Source organism: Apus apus, chromosome 6, assembly GCF_020740795.1.
Source record: "Apus apus isolate bApuApu2 chromosome 6, bApuApu2.pri.cur, whole genome shotgun sequence".
Taxonomy (NCBI): Eukaryota; Metazoa; Chordata; class Aves; order Apodiformes; family Apodidae; genus Apus; species Apus apus.
The window spans coordinates 4,184,597-4,203,775 of record NC_067287.1 but is presented as its reverse complement, the minus strand read 5'-3'; the positions used below and the strand labels follow the sequence as shown (position 1 = coordinate 4,203,775).

The window sequence follows — 19,179 nt, the reverse complement described above, 5'->3', positions numbered from 1 at the left end:
CAAAAATGTCTTTGAACATGCCTAAACCTCAGAGACCCCATGAACTCCACAACATCAGTGACCTTCCAACACAACCATTAACATTGGAAATTAGTGTTTTAAAAGCACAGATGCCTGCTTTTTAATACTGAATGCATACTTCCATCATTACAGCACAAGGAAATATTTATTTTGTCTGGTTTGATATGCAAAAATATGTACAAGTATTTTTCAATCTATTTACACCAGAATGAGTAAGAATTCTATACAAGACCACTTCGTAGGTTCTCTGTTCCATGATTAAAGAGAACAGAAAAATTGAAGAGAAGGTTTTATCATGGCTAACTCATGATACAATTTTGAATAGCTACATAAGACTCTGGCTTTTCTGTTCTGAAACTCTTCTCTTATCTCTGCCTAGAGAGCTTTTGTCTTCTTGGGCAAGAACAGAGTTCTGGATTTGAAGTACTTCAGACCTCAGTACACACTACACTGATTCCAAACTAGCTTAGGACCACAAGACCATTTGCAAGGTTGGCATTAAACCTCAGAAAAGCACACGCTACTGCAAATCAGACTCCACCTGTATAGCCTTGGGTAGGTGGCAACCCAACAGTCTAGAGTAGGTAGCTATGAGGACTCTGTAACCAAGTCCTCTTGCATATAGGTTTCCTGACTGATTATATTGAAGACACCATCTAAAGCGATGAGTAAAAACAATGGTCAACTGACTCCAGACAACTAAACTCCTCTCCAGGTCAAGGTTCTCAAAGCTCATGAAAATCATTGAAAGAAAAAGCAAAACCAGCCAGGTCAGCAGCCATGACTTGTATGATACAGGTAGGAAGTTATTATTTGCTCCTGGGATACCCAAAAGTCAGAAATACCATGAGATACATAACACCTGATGGCAATGCTGGGCTGATTCAAGGTACTCCCAAAGCACCTGCCTAACTTCTTTCCCTCCCACTTTGATACCACACAGCTTAGACTTGAGGATGTAACACTAATTCAGAATCAATTTTAGTTTAGGATGAGGATAGCATAAATAAGCAGTCTAAGATTTAAAGTAAAAAACAGATCAAGGAAAAGGTCAGACTACTACTGAAGACCAAAAAACTTAAACTTGACTAATATGGAAAAACAGGCTGTCTTTAGAGAACCCCTGCAACCTAATAAAAACCTTCACCCCTCTCCATCCACACCTATTAACCTCCAACATGAGCCTCAGCCTGTGTCAAGATGAACGGAATATGCTTGAGGGAAAGCAGGTCTAGAGCACACATTCCTTTCTTTGTCAATGGCTACAAGGCAGACAGAAGCTTTGTCTGGCACTGCAAACAGCACCATGTAACATACTTCCTTCAGGAATAACATCTTATTTTGGCTCATCCAATTTATTACGGTATAGTTATAGCAAGAGAATGAAATCATCCACACTAATTCAGGAAACACTTCAATGTATAAAAATAAAAGATAACACCTTTGTTACGATTTCCCTATACATTCATCTCTCCTCCCTGAAGTTTAGTATCCTTAGCTCCATTTCTCCAAATTCATTTGGTGTGTAGAATTTTTAGCTCTGATGTTTCTAATAAAATAGATTACCAGGAAATTTCTGCATATGCACAGTTTAAAAATAATTCTATTCCTCAGGGTTTCAAGAGGGAGATGTCGCTGCACATGATAACAGCTCCATGTTTAGTGAGTTACAACTATTCTGTCACGAGCAGGAAATGCATTTTGCTCACAAAAGCCAAAGGCACTGTCAAACCTGCAGCAATCTGCAGAACAGTAGGGGAAAAAAGTGCCTGTAAACTAACTGCTACTAGATAATGGTCCCATTTATCATTCTTAAATTCCATCTTTAATTAAAAACGGGATATTCTCTTACATAAATAAAAAATTGCAGATGTTCCTAAATTACTCTTCTTTCCTTTTTTTTTTAATTCTTCAATACATACGTACATAGTATAATAAGCATTCCATAATGTTTTCATGTTACTACATAGTACTTAATTCCCTGAAGATTTTTCCATGTTCCAAACAGACACACATCTTCCCTCCATGCAAAATATGTTACGTTAAAAAAATACTATCACTCCAAGAAAACACAAGCTAACAAAACTCAAAGTAGGAATACCACTTAACTGCAACAAAAATTAAAAGTTTTCTATTGTTTTACTTCTAATAATTCACACCATTTAAAAAGCAACAACAACAACACCCCACATTTGATAAATCATTAGTTGTTTAGACAATTTAACAGTAACATCAGGTAACACTGGTGTGAGAGGAATATTAGGCCTGCTCTAGATACACCTTTCCTCTTAGTAATTATTAGAAACAATACTGCTAATAGGTATAAATTCTTCCAGTAATTCTTCTTCAAAAAGAAAATAATGGATTTGCTTTTGGTGTTTGCAGTCTCCCTTGTTCTTTCTTCAAGTTGCCATTAGACAGAAACATAAGCTCCTGTGTGCAACAAGTAAAATGGAAATTAAGAGCTAAAACAAAAAGTGATCAACAAGTAAGCAACATTATAAGCATAAACAATGATTAAAAAAAAAAACTGCTCTGAAATAGAAAGCCTTCTTTGAAATTACTGTGTCCACTGGAGCATCAGAATATATGTGTAGGAGGGAGGGAAGAAAAGACAGGGACAAAGGACAGAGGTAGAAAGGGAAACCACCATGCAAGGGAATAAGGAGATTGCAAAAAACTTCATTACAATGAAGAAGAAAAAAAAAAAGCCTGTTAATTATTTTGCATTTGTCAAAGGTATTCAAATGAATAGACAATTTACATAGATTCTCTTTTTTTTTTTGATGGGAGGGTAAATTAATCACCATAATGCTTGAAAGCATACCAATGACAGGTATCATTCCCAAGATACTTGGGCAGGGTACTGTAAGGGGGAAGGAGGAAACAGATCAAACTGCAGGTTGAGGGAGTCAGAAGTCAATATGAAACACACTCCATCTCACTGTAATTCAGCACAGAGACTGCAATCAAACTGCAGCCAAGGTGTATCGTGTATGTTTTGAGAAGATACTAAAATTCATAAAATCAAATATTTTATGAGTCAATTTAGATTAGCATTTCAGTTTGATTCAGAACATTTACAAAACCACTCTCACAACCATCCTGACCTAACAAGCCTCAGCTCACACCAGTGGTCTCCAAGATTATGAACTCAATGCCGTCAGATGAAACCAAGACAGGAGGTGATGCTCCTGAAGAGCAATGAATGGACTCCAGCCCTCCAGCCTTGTCTTACAGACACTCAGTCCTAAAGAACCAGACCACACTTGGTCTGAAGCAAAAACCCCTGAAATAACATGTTTTGTGAATGTTGGACTAGGAGCACCACTTCACCCTACCATCTATCCACAGCCCTGTCAAGCTGCACCACTTATAAACAGGCACCATCTGCCTACACAGTCATGTGCACATTATAAATCTGTAAATGGTTGCAGTGTCAGAGGAATCAAGGAGATAAAACCAGAAAACACCCTTGGGCACATTTTCTTGAGTGACTACGGACCATCTCAGCATCTTCAAAATCCAAACAAACTCATGGACACTCACAGGAGATGCCAAGACCCCAGAGCTGGTGCAAAAAAGCATCTGTAGAAATAGTGCTTAAACTTCCAGTCCTTACTCCTTACTACGCAAGTTCACCAGAGAAAGCCCCTGCCTGGTTGTCACAGCAGTTGTAGTCAACAAAAACAAGGTGAGCAGCTATGGTCTGAGTGGAAATGAAGCCACCTGAGCAGGGTTACTCAGCTCTGAGGTACAGTGCTCAGGCTGAACAAGGTAACTAGAGGTAACCAGAAGTAACTAATTCATGGTCTGCTATAGACTGATAACTGAGATGTCCCCAGCAACCTTAACCAAGACTTCCAAACTTCAGTGTATTTGGGTCAGACTAATGATTACAAAAATTAAAAAAAAAAAATAGTGTAGGTCATCTCCCCAAACTGTTTTGCTACAACCAGTTTGCATAGCATAGAATTCCTTTTCATTGTATATGAAAAGTCAGAAAATCCAGCCAAGTTGTGAGTACTTATGAAGTAAGCTAGTTATTTCTGACACTGGAATATAAAGCTATAAATCAAAATCACATGCAAACCAAATATCTGACAAAATTTTTACTATTTTCTACCTAGGTGGAAAAAAAAAAATAATTTGAGATTAGGAAAAAGCAGCACAGAAAAAAGATTAAATCAAGATTTTCCTGTTTATTAGATGCAAACCAAAAGCTTTGTTTCTTTCCCCTTGCAATATCAAATTAGTGGTATGGGCTAGAATGACAATGAATTGCAGAAAGTGTCATGTTCTTTATAATATAATACTGTATGTGTTTGTTATTTGAAAATATAAATGTAATCCATAAGTAATCTAGAAATAAAATATATACCCAGCAACCATTTAAAAGGACAGATAAGACGCTCATTAAAATCCTAAGTGCAGAAATAGTGAATCATAATGCACAATTTCATTACATTTTACTGCCAAGCAATGTAAATATCAATTCTCCAGGTGATTCAGAAAATTCATTTTGGAAAGAAAAATAAGGATTTCACCCGGCGCTCGAGAATATAAAGGGAAACACACACCAGGGTTTGAAAAACTAGGCAGTTCCTTCCTTGCCTTATCACAATATTTTTCTGAAATTTCAGCAAATCTTTTGCACATCAAACAGACAACTGCCATTTCACATTAGCACTTTCTAGAGATCACCCAAGAGTCCCAACCAGCATCCTTCCTTGCACCTCTCCCTTCCATCCTGCTCAGCATTCCCCTCTCACTTCCCCCCAAATTGAGATCATCTATGTACTTCCACTGACATCAAAGGAAGGAGCCTGGATTTAAATTCCTCTCCAACCCCTTTTAACTACCCAAATTGTGAAATTGCCTAATGATGGGATTGTATTAAAAAAATAAAAAAGGCATGTTGGGCAAATGAAGCAAAGTTTTGGGAGGGAAGCGTGCATGGAGGGGAGGGGGGTGGTCTCCACACAAAAACGTAAAGAAAACCTGTCACTTTTAAAATGAATAGCTACCATCTGCCAGCATTTTATCTGAGGCAAAGTTGATTAATGCAAAGTGAATGTTTAAGATCACGTTGCTGTCTGCCTGAATAAATTTCAGGTAGTTTAGTTAGGCAATTATTTGTCCTGTGTCTTAAGAGGGGTTTTTTGTTGTTACTGGATTCCTCCCCCTCAAGTTTTTATGCAGCCAAATCTAAGAATAAAAAGATTTGCTCTTCAATCACTGTACTGTACAAGGACTTGGAGCACCAGAACATTGCTTCTGGCCCCCTGCGCCGCGGCAGCAAGGTAATTAATGTGCCCAACAAAGGAGATCCCACCTCCTTCACTGGCTCCTGAAAACTTTCAGGCAGTCTCTGTCATACTGAAAAGTAAATTTTAGCAGCCTAATTGTGAGCAGAGAAACCCCACTAGTGCTGTGATGCACAACAGGAAATTATTTTGTCCTTAGACTGTAATTTTTTACTGGATTTTTACTAGGTTGTGCTTTTTAAAATTCTTTACATTTGTTTACATGATCTTGGGATGTACACCATCTCATTTAAATGAATAAAATATATCAATTATAGAAGTGAAACATTTTTCTTTTGTTAACTTTATCAAACCATCGCTTTTTTAGTGTTCTGATAAAAACCATTCTCAAATACATTCAATTATATGCACTTCCTTAACCATTTCCTTTGAACAATAACAGATTCTGGGCATTATGAAGCTAAATCACCCAAACCCCAGTTTTATGCATCCAATCCCACATGACGTACTCCCAGCATCAGATGGCTTCTGTGTTCTCCCTCACCAGAGAGAACTTCACACCCCTTATTCAGGCTGGGACACCCTCTATTATCCAGGGCTACAGACATGGAGGGCATCATCTGTGCTAAGTGGTGGAGCTTCATGCCGTTCCATATGGACGTATATTCTCTTCGCTTACACTCCAAGCCTGCTGGACACCAGCCAGCTCTGGTCAGAAGTCACAGAGTTGTTTTCACTCAGTACGTGGTGCCTGTGTCTTGTATCTCAGTAGGGCTTATTGGTTTAGGCTCAACACGGTGCTAGGATGACCATCTGGCCCCCAGTACTAAGTTAGCTCCCAACCAGCTAGTTCAAAGCGTGGGCAGGACCAATATGTACACATTTGCACAAGCCCGTGTGAACTAACCTTCGTGAACTCAACTGATTTGTTTAAAATAAAAATAAATGCAAGCCAGTTTAGCACTAATGAAATTGAAGTAGTAATGACCCTTTACTCAGCTAAGGAGTGTAGAAGAGGAGCATGGGAGCAGTGTCTCCTTCACTCTCCTCTCCTCTGGACATCTCTACAGCAAGGTAAGAACACCATTATTTGTATCCATCAGCAAGGCTATAGAAATAAGTTACATTCATATGTTAGTTTTAATCAAAGATGAGATCTGAAACCTGCCTGCAGGGAGTACTGGCTATTACATTTAGTCACATTATTTCTTTAAATCAACTAATCAAAGTACAAAAGACAACTCATCAGCCTATTCTCTAGGAGCACTGCATCTGACCTAAAACTCCAGTTAAAACACACGAATACACACACGTCTTAACCTTACACCGAGCAAGAAGTGGCTTGAAACTTAGAAGAGCTGTGGGTAGAACATTATTTAGCAATTCCAAGAAGGTGAGCCATGGTCTATCTTAAATTGAACAAAGCGGAGCAAAGACAACCAAAATACACAGTCTTAGCTGACAAAACAAATGAGATTCAAGTTTTATATATACAATATAATATAGTCTGTATATATACACATACACTAATACAGAAGCAAACATCATAAAATATCCACACACACACCCAAAATAGTATCAGGTAAATTTTTTAGTCATTTGCAGTTAAGTGGTTTTCTTTTATTTAATTAACATACAGCTCACACATGCATTTTATTTATTTCTCACCTGAGTTTTATTAGGGCCAAATGCTGGGAAGGCTCTAACACAGGGAAAATTATTCCACTTCCTACAAACATAATATAAAGCTGCACTTCCAATATGGGACATGAAGGTGTAAAAAGACAGAAATATTCCCAGCACAAGTGGGCATCTATGCAGTCAGCTCTAAATTAAATGGCTGAAATTTGCTCTGCCTTGGTTAAATTCACACCTTAGAATAGAATCATAGAATCACTTAGTTTGGAAAAGACCTTTAAGATCATCTAGTCCAACCATCTTCAAACATCTTCCCCAGGACAGAGCACTGGCAGGTATCTTATTTTTATTTCAAGAAAATACCTAGAAGCAGTCTGTACTCTAGCTTAGGAATGCTCACACTTGCAGGCTGTGTTATGTTTTCAGTGGGACCACTCATACACTGCACTACTCACAGGAATAAAAATTTACAGGATCATCATTTCTAACAGGACATTTAGGTGACACCAGTCAGTAAAGAAATCACTCTGTAATAAAGCATTTTCTCCTTATAGAACAAAAGCATCAGATCTGAAATAACCCAAAATCTAGTAGTCTTAACAGGTTATAAAAACCCAAAGCTCAAAAAGACATGTAGATTATATACTTTTTTATAAAACACTATACTTTGCTGAACACCACACCCCCAGGTTGTTTTGCTTTTTTTTTTCCTCATAGCTCTATTAATTGAGAAGAATAATTTGTTTTCTCTTTTGTAAAAGGTAAAAAGCATAGAGTTTGTCTTTAAAATATAGTTGTCAAATATCAAGGGGTATATATATGCTAACATTTACCCTAGGGGTATTGCAGGGCTAGAGTCTGTTACATATAAAATCTTTATTCATATGAACAGCTACCTGGGGGGCAGTACTGAATGTTACGTACAATATTTATATATATATTTAAAATAATCTAGCAGTGCTTTTTAAAGAAAAAATGGAAGCTACATTGCATTTAGTCACTCTGTCTTGCAAATCTAAGTCTTGCCCTAGTAACTTTTTTGGCTTTGAATTACTTTCCATAAAGGATGGTCCCTAAAATATAAAATGCTTTCATTTAGTGTCATATCAACTCATTTATTATTTGAAATTTCAAAGAGTTTTCATGGTAATAAAATAACTACAGAAAAAAAGAACAGCAGCTGTATGGTTTTTGTTAAGTTCTGCAGTAATATTTTCAAATTTGAGAACCTTCCTTGAATTAAGGACAAAAAAAAAATTCCTTTTTGTTACGTGCTTTCCAAAATTACTAAATAGCCACTATGTGCTATGGAAAACAACTTGATACAAGATCAGACATCAACATTTATCAGAGAGTTTAAGCTGTCTGAAGCAAGTTGGGAGACAAAGCAGCAGCCCTGCAGATTGCCAGCAGCCTGAGGTCACGTCTCCTCGCTGGACCTTCCTAATTTACAGAATTAAAATGATAATATTTCATAAACCACTAGCAGAACCCTGTAATTGTTGGAAAACTTGTCTAGAGAAAGCAGACAGTAACAGTGCCTTTCTTCAGTGCATTTCAAATGCTGGAATTTGGAAATTGTCACCACAAGGCTGAAAATCCTTTTACTACAGCAACTTCCAAAGAGAGACCTTCTTTGCAATTAAGGAAAAATCATGTGAATCTCTGTGTAGCAATTAAGAAAGCTCTTGAAAACGCTGCGTTCTGTGGCTGCTGTACATCAATATGTTAGACCATCTCAAGTTGGCTAGCCAAGTATGCCACCTTTAAAAACTCTCCCTCTGGCCTCCCAAGTTGGAAGCACTCACTGCATGCCTGATCTTCCCCATTCATCATGAGGGCTTCTGTCCTCCTTCAAGAGATGAATGAGGACGTGAGCTGGCTGAAAGACATCCTGCACAACGAAGCCATGAAAACAGAGAAGCAACAAACTCTTCTACAGAAACACAGCACAGCCTTTGCACCAGGGAAATAATATAAATCTATGCAGTGCTGCAGATAAAATACTAAATGGCTGATGCCTTCCAGAATAGCTATGTGTGTTCCTCTTGAAGGGTGAGGACATCTCCCTATGACAGTTCTGGGTAAACCTCCTTGTTCTTATATGGGAACATCATCTTAATGCTCACCAAGAATTTGGCTGCATGGTTCACAAAAGTAAGATGAGATGCACTGCTTGTTATCAACTCAGCTTGAAGTCTTGCTCAAGGAAGTCTGTGTCTGTTCTCCAACAAAAGTATTTATCACAAACTCTTTGGTCGCTGTAGAGAATTTAACATCTATGATTTGCACTGTATGCTCTGCTTCAAAAGTACTTTTTAATCCTGTGCCTTAACTCACTCAGTAACACCTGAAAACTAACAAACCTGCTTCTTTCCCATAATCAGCTTATGTGTATATAAGTACAACTCTTAAAACAAATAATACTATACTCTATCAGTATAGATGTCTAGCAATATCAGACTTCTCAGCATCAGTATTATTTCTCATTCATCCCAGCATCTTGAAATTAAGTACAATTCAAAAATAAATACTTAGTAATGCAGCTCCATTACCAAAAGTGTTTGTGCTTGAAATATTTGTGACCCTTCTGTATTATTAAACACAAAGAGAAACAAGGTATTTATGAAATGTTACAGTTTAAAAATCTCTAAGAAAAATTTTACTCTACACTTAAGGTCATTGAAAATAATGAAAATTTGTTATTTCCTACAACCTCACAATCAGGTTAAAAGGTAATTCAAAACACACACTCCTGTCAGTATGCAATTAGAATTTTGTCTTAAAACTACTACCTGGGAAGCAGATCTTTAGTGGTTATTGGTAAGCTAGAAATAAAAGAATCAATGTTAATTTTCATCAATGTTTTTTCTAATAGGAGAGAGCAGTCAGCTTTATTAGGCTGTAGTCTGATGCACTTATACTTGCAATTTAATAAAATACATGAAACATTCAATTACAAAACAAGCATTAAAAATGTGAAAGTAGAAGGTACCTCTGATCAGTTTTCCTCTCACCTGTCACATCAGCCCTCATTTATAAAATATTGTCCTGCCCGTGAGGATAAGGTACATTGTTTTTTTAAACATTACACCTTTGTGAACTTTGACTTCTTCATTCTGATCAAACCCTAACAGCAAAGAAAGAGCTTTCCTCTCTTTAAGATGCTCTGTTGGTTAGATGGGATTTATTTGCTGTCAGCAAAGGTTATATTTGCACATAAGTCTATGACAGATTGCAGGTTTATTAACTTCAAGTGAATTTTCAAGCTGATGAGTTCAGGGTATTTTGTTGGGTTGTTGGGTTTTGTGGGTTTTTTTGTCATTGTTCCCTCCCCCTTCCCCCAAGATGTGGGTTACTTGACAAACTGGAGCTAAGTTATCTCAGGTCAATGCAACTGTAAGTTAAACTAATGAAGTGTATGTCTGTGAGTGATGTTTGATTAGTTTAATACAGTTAGTGCTGGACAGCTTGGGCTGCTGACCTTGAAGGAACACAGATAACATTGTGATGCGTTGGAGGATGTGGTTGTGATACAAGACAAATTTACATAACAGTTTGTCATGTACACTCCTCCAAAACAAAACTGTTGCAAAGGAAAAGCAATAGGAAACCAATGCTAAATGCCTCACATAAGGCAAACCAGGGAAAATTCATTATAACAGTTGGCTTGGAATAGTAGCTTATTTTAAATGCAAGCCAGAAGCAGGCACAGAAAAGGTGTATGTTTATATAGTAGGCATTCCAAAATGGATTAGACATTGTTTTGGGCAACACTGTTCAAATCCAGCCTTTTAGAGCACAAAACTAGCTCTTGAAAAAAATCATATTCCTGCCTCAGCTGACTATGTCTACCTGCTCCTGGTAACAAATCCCAGAGTCAGTTCTGAGCTGTAACTAGTTAGCACATTTAGATGTGCTCAGAGTCCTGCTGAAATTTGCTCTGTGGCTGAAAAGCAGCGGCTTAAGCTAAAACATCCCTGTGCACAAACGGTCGCTCTTCCATGAAGGTGCCAAGTCAGCACAGTGACGCTGGGAGGCACGTGAAGCTGTGGCTGCCCCATCCCTGGAAGTGTTGAAGGCCACGTTTGATAGGGCCTGGAGTAACCTGGTCTAGTGGGAGGTGTCCCTGCCCATGCAGGAGGGTTGAAACTAAATGACCTTTAAGGTCCCTTCCGACTCAAACCACTCTGATTTTACCGCACCCCAAGCGGAGCACGCGCCACACGACAGGTCACTGCTCCAGACAATCATCTTGCCACATCTCAACTGATCAGGTAGGCTGAGCAAAAGTGCTGGGTTTAAAGACAACTTGGTTCTGGCGTGACTGATTCTCACTACCTGATAGCTATCTGTTGACCTAAATATTCAGCTTTTAATCAGTCCAGGCTCTACCTGACAGAAATTAGCCACCTACATAAATGTATAAGCGACATCCACAGTTGCTGGCATGTGACAGAACAGGACCAGCCTCAAGATACAATTGTTCCCTTAATCCTCCAGATCAGCCCAAGTAGTACCTTCTAATAAATCAGACTTGCTAATAGATGCACATTGGAGGGCAAGTGAGGAAGCCTGTAGTGTTCACATCTGTGTCATCTTTCAACCTGCTCTGTGAAGCACAGTTAAAACCTTTCAGTATTACTGAATTCACTTGGTAATTTTTTAAAAAGACATACACATCCATGTATACACGAAGAGGCATCCATATCCTTGCACTCCTAGAGACTCTCAAGGACTAGAAACACAAGACAGAATAGTTTAGAAAACTCTAAAACGTGGCAGTAATTTCCCAATTATACCCCAAGAAGTCAACGCAAGAAGAGAAACCTGTATTGGCCATTGCAAGTCTCCATTTGCTTGCACATAGACACTTGAATGCACATAACCAAAGATCCAGCTCAAGAGGCCTGGCTGAAGGCCTCTCTGTAATTTGAATTTAGAAATTCAGTTCCTGGGTTACCTGTAATTAGTACTTGCTGGCACTGTTTGCATGAAATAAAGAGCAGCAGTCCGTGCCTTCCAGTGCCACTTCTTGGCAGGGAGCGTACAGAGGACACAATCTTCTTGTAGCTCTTCCTGGAGGAGATCCATCAGCTGTTTGTGGGAGCCACCATAAAAGGCTTCAATGAGAAGAACACTCATTTTTCAAGTACTTCAGATCTATTTGGATTCTGCAAAATGACAATAAACATTCACCTTTAGAAATACAAGTTATTTGTTTTGTTTAAGGAAATTATATTGGAAAAAGAGAAACATATTGCAAGACCTTACAGCGTCTTCAGTTTTCCCATGAAATTAATCCTTCATATTATATTAATGAGTTTACTTCAGAAAAGGTTGCTTAGCAATTATGATTAGAGTTATTGCACCTATTAGTTTCAACCACTAAATGATACTGCCAGTAACTTTTAAATTAATCAAAACATGCAAGATTTTTAAAAAATCATGCATTTTGAGGGTTTTTTTTCAATCAGATATTTAAAAGCAGTTTTACTTCACACACTCACTCTTAAATACATACAGTTCTTCCATAGGTTAGGAAGTAGTTTATTCATTTTGAGATTTGTTTTCTGGCAGGGCATAACTGAAGAACAATTCAAACACACTTCAATCCCAATAGTCATTTGGGTAAGTGACTTAAAGGTAGAGGAAAGTCTGGGGAGATGCAGTTCGAGCATCCCTCCAGGACTCTCCTGCATCATCAGGAGCTGGGATCACCACCCAAGCCACACACTGGGGCCCTGAAGATGTAAAACATGTTATTTTCTATAAGTAATCCAAAACAGCTGGAAGAGGAGAGTATCACAGGCTTAAGGAAGCCCTCAGATGAGAAGACACCGAGCTGCTCACAAACAGGATGCAAAATAAGCTGCCCAAAGTGAAGGGAAAGATGAAAACCCCTTGACTGTTGCTCATCTTTTTTGAGTCACAGGCTTGGGGTACTGAAAAGCTCCTTTTCAGATGCTTCAAGTAAAACCATCACATACAAAAGTTGAAAACATAACCCTGAAAGGTATTCACCATCCATGACTGCCTCTCTGATCGCTTCCTTTTCAACAAGGGAGGACTCTCCATTAAACTTAATTGCTCTGCCTTCATGTCTGATGCTGTGTATTGCCAGGCTGTACATCCATCTCCTGACCTGTAATTTCTAGTGGTTTCAGACTGTAATCCTTATCTTCTCAAAGCCTCTGGTGATAAGAAGTGAGAATTCAACAGAGAAATACATACTCTCCAGAAAATCTCAATCATCATCTCTACCTTCAAATTTAGTTAAATTCAAGTTCAGGCTAATTCTATAATCAGAGGGTGGAAAAACAAAACAAAAATCTTACAAGTGCACTGTAGATATCAAAAGTTATCAACTAGCCAGCAATAAAAGTCCAAACACTGAATACAGCAAATTGGGAGGCAAAAATCTAAGAAACCTCTAAACATCTTTGAGGCATTGGCCCATCGTGGTGCAAGCTGAATCAGTGGTGTAGATCTGGATAATTACAGATCAATCAGCAAGGGAAAAAGCCTTCTGTGCTCCAACTTTCCTGCCATAATCCAGCCTAGATTCAGATTATAGTTTGTTCTGTCATTCACTTCTCCACGCTGTTTCAAATGAATTATTTTTGGACAAATTTGTTTCTTTCAAAAGACAAATGATCACTTTCTGGAAGCTGAGACTCAATCTTGGAGCTTGCTTCTTTGCAGGTACCAAAGCAGATTCTCATCTCTTTTCCACTGACCTAATTTCAAAAAATCACACTTTTGAGATCACTGACGTTTTCTGAATTTACAATCATGTAACTGAAATCATACTCTGTATTCCAAAGCCCTTTTGGAGTCTGCAGGGTAATAACTGCTATAAAAACACAAGCTGTGTCTTAGAACATGCACTATTCACCTAAAGAACAATTTGTAATTAATCATGCTGCACTTGTCATCAAATGTCACTGAAAATTTAACTCAAAGGACTAGAGGGAAGGAATTTGCAAATTCAGCCCCTAAAAAAAGGGGCATGTGAAGTTACTAAGTGCCACTGAGACAGTCACTCAGGGAATTGCAGTTAATTTACAAATCATTAGCAGTATCAGTAATAAAGTAATTCGTTTGTGAAATATCTGATCAAATTGCACTTCACCAGACTAGTTCTGAAACCTGCTTTATCACTAGATTTAGCTGAATCAACAATGTGCTCTTTGGGGTTATTTCGCAGCAGTTTTCACTGTACATCCCTTATGGGGACAGAGAATGACTGTACGTGCTGATGGTAAGAGACTTTTTCAGTTCTCAGGTTTCCTTCTCACTTAAAGATTATGACATTTTGGCTATTCTGCCTTTCTATCTATTAATAAAAAGATGTTATGCAAATATTACACAAATATTGCTATACAATAAGCTCCCTTTGGCTATTTACATTGGGAAACTGGGTTAAAATGGGGGATGTGTCCTGGGGTGGGTGTTAGATGGCTCTTGTTGCCTACTACTTCACCATAATACACCCCTTGGGAGCAGAACACAGGTGAAAAACAGTCTCTAAGAAATGTGTAATTGCTATCTGAAGCTCAAAGGCTTTCTTTCAAAAGTCTTGCTCCCCCAAAATTTAGGTCCTGCTCCCTAAAATCTTCACTGAAGGTTGTATGATTCTAGTGTCACATTACAAATTACCAGCAATATAGATCAAATTCAATTGAAAAAAAAAATGTTATAAGGAGCAACTATGGCATGGGGCTTTTTGGTTCTTGTTTTGTTACAAGATGCTACTTAAATATGAAACTACTAAAGAATAATGGCAGCACAATATATGTCACATTGACCTCAGGGATTGACTAAGCTGGAACAATGAAAAAGCCAATAAATCTTCTGTTTAAAAAAGATACACTGATAATGCAAAGGAAATTATATTGTATATAACTAATAATTTCTTGCATTTTAAAAGGCACAGAGGAGGTAGGACACAGTCATCTACCTCATATTTCACCCATGTGACTTCCAGTTTTGTTCACATACAAAAATAACATCTATTATTTTTGCTTTATTTCCCTTGACCTAGCCAAGTTAAGGTAAATATGTACCACATACTCCTCAGAGCTCTCAAAAAGACACGGCTGATAAATGGCCTGAGAACATTCACTGTATCTGATGGAATGCAATCCTCAATTAAATATAAATCACTCCAGGTATTCTTTCCCCCTTTCAAAGAAAATAACAAATATTAGAAAAACAGACCTGCTTCCCCTTTCTCATTACAGCGTTTCCTCTCTGGAGCCAGCAATCCTGGGTGTTCCTGCAACAGCTCAACCCCATCCACAGGGCTGCAGCATCCTTTGCTTTGAAAATCTGTTGCTCTGCCTATACCAAAAGCAGCAGCACATTCCTCAGGATACACATTAATAAGAAACTATCTGAAATAAGAATATCCTTCCAAGTGGTAACGGTGTCAAAAATGACATGACTATTACAGAGCTATACTGAAAAAACAAGATATTTAGGTAGGCAATTAGGTGCTGTCTCAAAGCCACCATCTCTCAGGGACATTCATCCAGGTTGCAGAAAATGGCAAGTGATGGAGCCACTGCTGTTTGACCCAATTATTTTATTTTAAAAGAAATTCAGAAGACCTACAGAATAAAAATATTTACTTGAATGGCATGGAAGAATTAACGGTTCAACTAGCCACAGAAACCATGGCTTCTTTTTAAACTCTAGGTGAACACCAACTAAAGTATTTTTGTTAACCAACCCAGGTAGGAAAAACTCATCATTTTCCATGATTTATTAAAGAAAGCACGTGCACTGTGTCTTATAAACAGAAATGTGGTTTCACAAATAGCAGCATAGCTCACATCAGAAAGCCATAATTAGCTCTGTTCATTGATGTATTCAGACAACATAAATTACAGATCATGTTTAAATATCTGTCCAACAAAACAGTTGAGCAACAATCCAAAACCAAAGGAATAATTGTTAATATATTCCATAGGTAGACAGCTGCAATTAGTTACAGGAAATAAGGTGTATGGTTTCAGTAATGATTGTTTTAACGGTTGCAGTCCCACACGTATGAGAAATTTATTCCACCACCATAACCAGAGCACCTGTGGTTCAGCATCTTGTAACTCGATCAACTACAAAACCCACCAGGTATGCATTGTGGGCATCAACATACTCAGAATCTTTGACGACTTCAGATAAACATGCTGTAATACCTAATACAGGTAAAGACTTTTCATGCGCCCCATTGCGAAAAATTAGGATTTCCCAAAGGACTATTCCAGGGTCTTTACCTTTCCCCCTCTTCCTCTGCTCCCTCCCAGCCCCACAAAGTGCACCCATCCCAAGTGTGGATACACACACAAACCCAGACTGAGAGAGCCAACCTTACCCTCCCACTCATGACACTGACTCACCGAAACCCGAGCTCTACCTTAGACACAATCACATTTTAATGTTTGACCAAAATTTAACTCGGATTTAGATCACCCAAAAGTACCAGTTCTAAGGTTTGTCATTACTAAACTGCACGAGTGCACAAACTGAGAATGCCACTTAATTTATCTTTGATATAAATCAACTGGAAAAAGCAAGAAATTCTCTACTTTTGAGAATGCGGTAAACCAAAATCGTTCACCTTTATTTAGATGCCTGCATCAGCACTACTAGTAAAATACTGGTGACACCCAGAAACCACGATTTGCCCCATCCACACAACCTGAGAGCTGGCAAACACCTACAGAACACCAAAACCCAGTGTTACCTGCAAGCACCAGGGATGCTGAATGCTGTCTGCACTGAAACCAGTACAGATTGCACCGCCTGCTCTTGTTCCACTAAACACTGAACCACTACATTGAATTTCACTTTGCTGATTACCCCATACATGTTTGAAAAGATTGTCTTCTTTACACTGACAATCAATGCTCAGCCAGAAACAAAAAGAGTGACTGGGAAAAAATGGCAGAATTCCCAACTGTCCCAGGTAAGGATTCCCCCAGCTGGGAACTCTGCCTCAAAATCCCTTTTTTTGTGTAAAACTTATTATAATTATTTGAAGTACTTGCTTAAAGGAATGCTAAGTTATTCTTCTATGGACTATTTTAAGATGTACTGTAAACACACACATATTGGAAGCCCAACTACTTGTAATACACTTTAAAATATGCAATTCTTCATCATTTTTTTCTCATTCTCAGCATTATGCTCCTCAGAACACTGGCACGTCAGAGCATGGGGCAGGCGTGCAACCCACCTAGTGCTTGAAATGATGCACCTAGAATTCCAAGCAACACAATTTTTAAAGAATAGTTACAATCTTAACTAAAAAGTAAACTGTGAGGATTGCTGGGTTCAGTTCCTATGTCTGTGCTTTCAACTCTGAAATGCAATAGCAGGAATTCAAAGTTAAGAGTTCTGAAGATGTCCCCCAGCTATTAATCCAGAGACACCCTGACACAAAGAGACAGTAATGGCTCCTTTTGGAGCTTACATATTTAGAAAGCAACATGTTGTAAAATCTGCCCATTACCCTGTGCATGCTAAGTAAACAATGTTGCCATAAATCCTTCTGAAAAAGTTGTTAATGCAGAGTATGCATTTTTAAACTCACTATTTAAATTGTTTTATTATTTTATCTAGGCAAAGGCACTAATGGCCTTCATCATTTCTTGCTGTAAATTAAATTTGGTTTTTTTCAGCAATGGAAAAGCAAAAAAATTAATCCTTAAAATCTTCTTTTCACCTTATTCCCCGAGAAGGTCTAAGACCATCATAAATACTTTACATCCATACTTCTACCCATCCTCAATCAACATCTCTGAAGGTCTTAATCTATACTGAATAAAGTAAATTATTGCATTTATTTTTTTTTCTAGTGGAGAAAACCATATGTTTATCACATTTATGGTTAACTCAAAACTGCAGAGAGCCTCAGCACCTGGACAGGGAAGCATACATCCTGCTTTGGAGCACAGCACTCAGAAAGATGTATTTTCATGGAAATCTCCCTGACCTGTCTCCTGATTCCCAGTATATTGTGAATAAAATTAGAAAACACAACTTGCTTTGCTTGTTTCTAATTGACTTACTAAGTGGTATGAGCCAAAAAAAGAAGGGGAAAAGACAAAGAAGAGGTGTGACAGAGAACCAGGGCCATGCTCTGCCAGGGAAAAAACTACAGCCATGACTACCCACCACCAGCAAACTGGATTCCTCACCCACACTGCTTGCTCCTCTGCCCGCTCCCTTTAATGGTTCCATTAGACTTACAGAAGTTGACATGAGTATGCTGCAGAGCAGTAGATATTAAACTATAAATTATCTTCACAAAAAGTCCTAACATTGTTTTGAGTAGCTCTTCAGCTAGTAACAGGATTATTTATTTTTTTGGGGGGAAGGGGGAATTAAAAATTGGTACAGAACTGAGAGTACAACCTGAAAATGCAAGGTTAGCAATTGTATTTGATAGAAAATTAGTTATTCTGATTTAACAGTTAATTATAAGCTCCCATTTAGCATGTAATTCAAAAGCCTGAAATAATGAGGAAATATTTTAACAGAGATTGCTAATGTTAATGGCACATTGGTTTTATCCAACTTATTTGGACTGTGCTTACAGTGCTTGAAGGCTCAAGACAGTTTACAAGACTCATCTTTTCCAGTCCTGTATCTATTAGCAAAAATTTGATAATATTGATGATCTGGAAGGCTTTCATTAGGTTTAAATAGATGAAGGATACTTGATTTAGAATATCTCCGAGTGGATAGGGAACTAATAGGTGTGGTAATGGGAGCTGTAGCACTATTTTTAAACTTGACAGAAGACATATTAGTTGCTAGTTCCCTATTACAGAAAAAGCACCAGTCTGGTAATAATGGGCTGGCATTTTGAAATTCCTCCAATTTATTAGGAATATGATGAGAAATGTGTTCCACACATTCTGGGCCTCAGACCAGCTTCTTTGTAGAAAGGTAAGTGTTAAAACCTGCATTCATAGCTAGTTTAAGACCATACATACACACACTTGAAAAAACTGACTTGCAAATAATTTAACCAATTTTGAGACTTAATCTATAGTTCATATTAGCTAATTGATCAAAAGACAAAACACTCATTAGGAACCATCATTAATTGCTCTGAGAACAGAATACTCTATGACAAAAAAGTTGGGTTGTTCCACACAGCAAATTTGAAATAGTAAAACCTTAAATGAAGAGCAAATCATCCTTGTATTGTGGAAATTTGGGGTTTAGCACTTAAAAC

The 19,179-nt window shown here is 38.0% G+C and overlaps 1 protein-coding gene across 13 annotated transcripts in view; it reads right to left on the bottom strand.

Moving 5' to 3' along the window:
* Positions 1–19,179, bottom strand: part of GTDC1 (glycosyltransferase like domain containing 1) — a 184,079-nt gene that overhangs the window by 112,799 nt on the left and 52,101 nt on the right. For 10 of the 13 annotated variants that reach the window (XR_007889865.1, XR_007889866.1, XM_051623337.1 and 7 more), the window contains one exon: positions 11,890–12,100. The exons of the other annotated variants lie outside the window; for them this stretch is intronic. Coding sequence is in view for 8 of the 10 variants with exons in the window: in XM_051623337.1 (XP_051479297.1) it covers positions 11,890–12,071 (182 nt within the window). In the remaining 2 variants the exon portion in view is untranslated. The remainder of the gene's footprint in view (positions 1–11,889; positions 12,101–19,179) is intronic. 13 annotated transcript variants of the gene reach the window in all.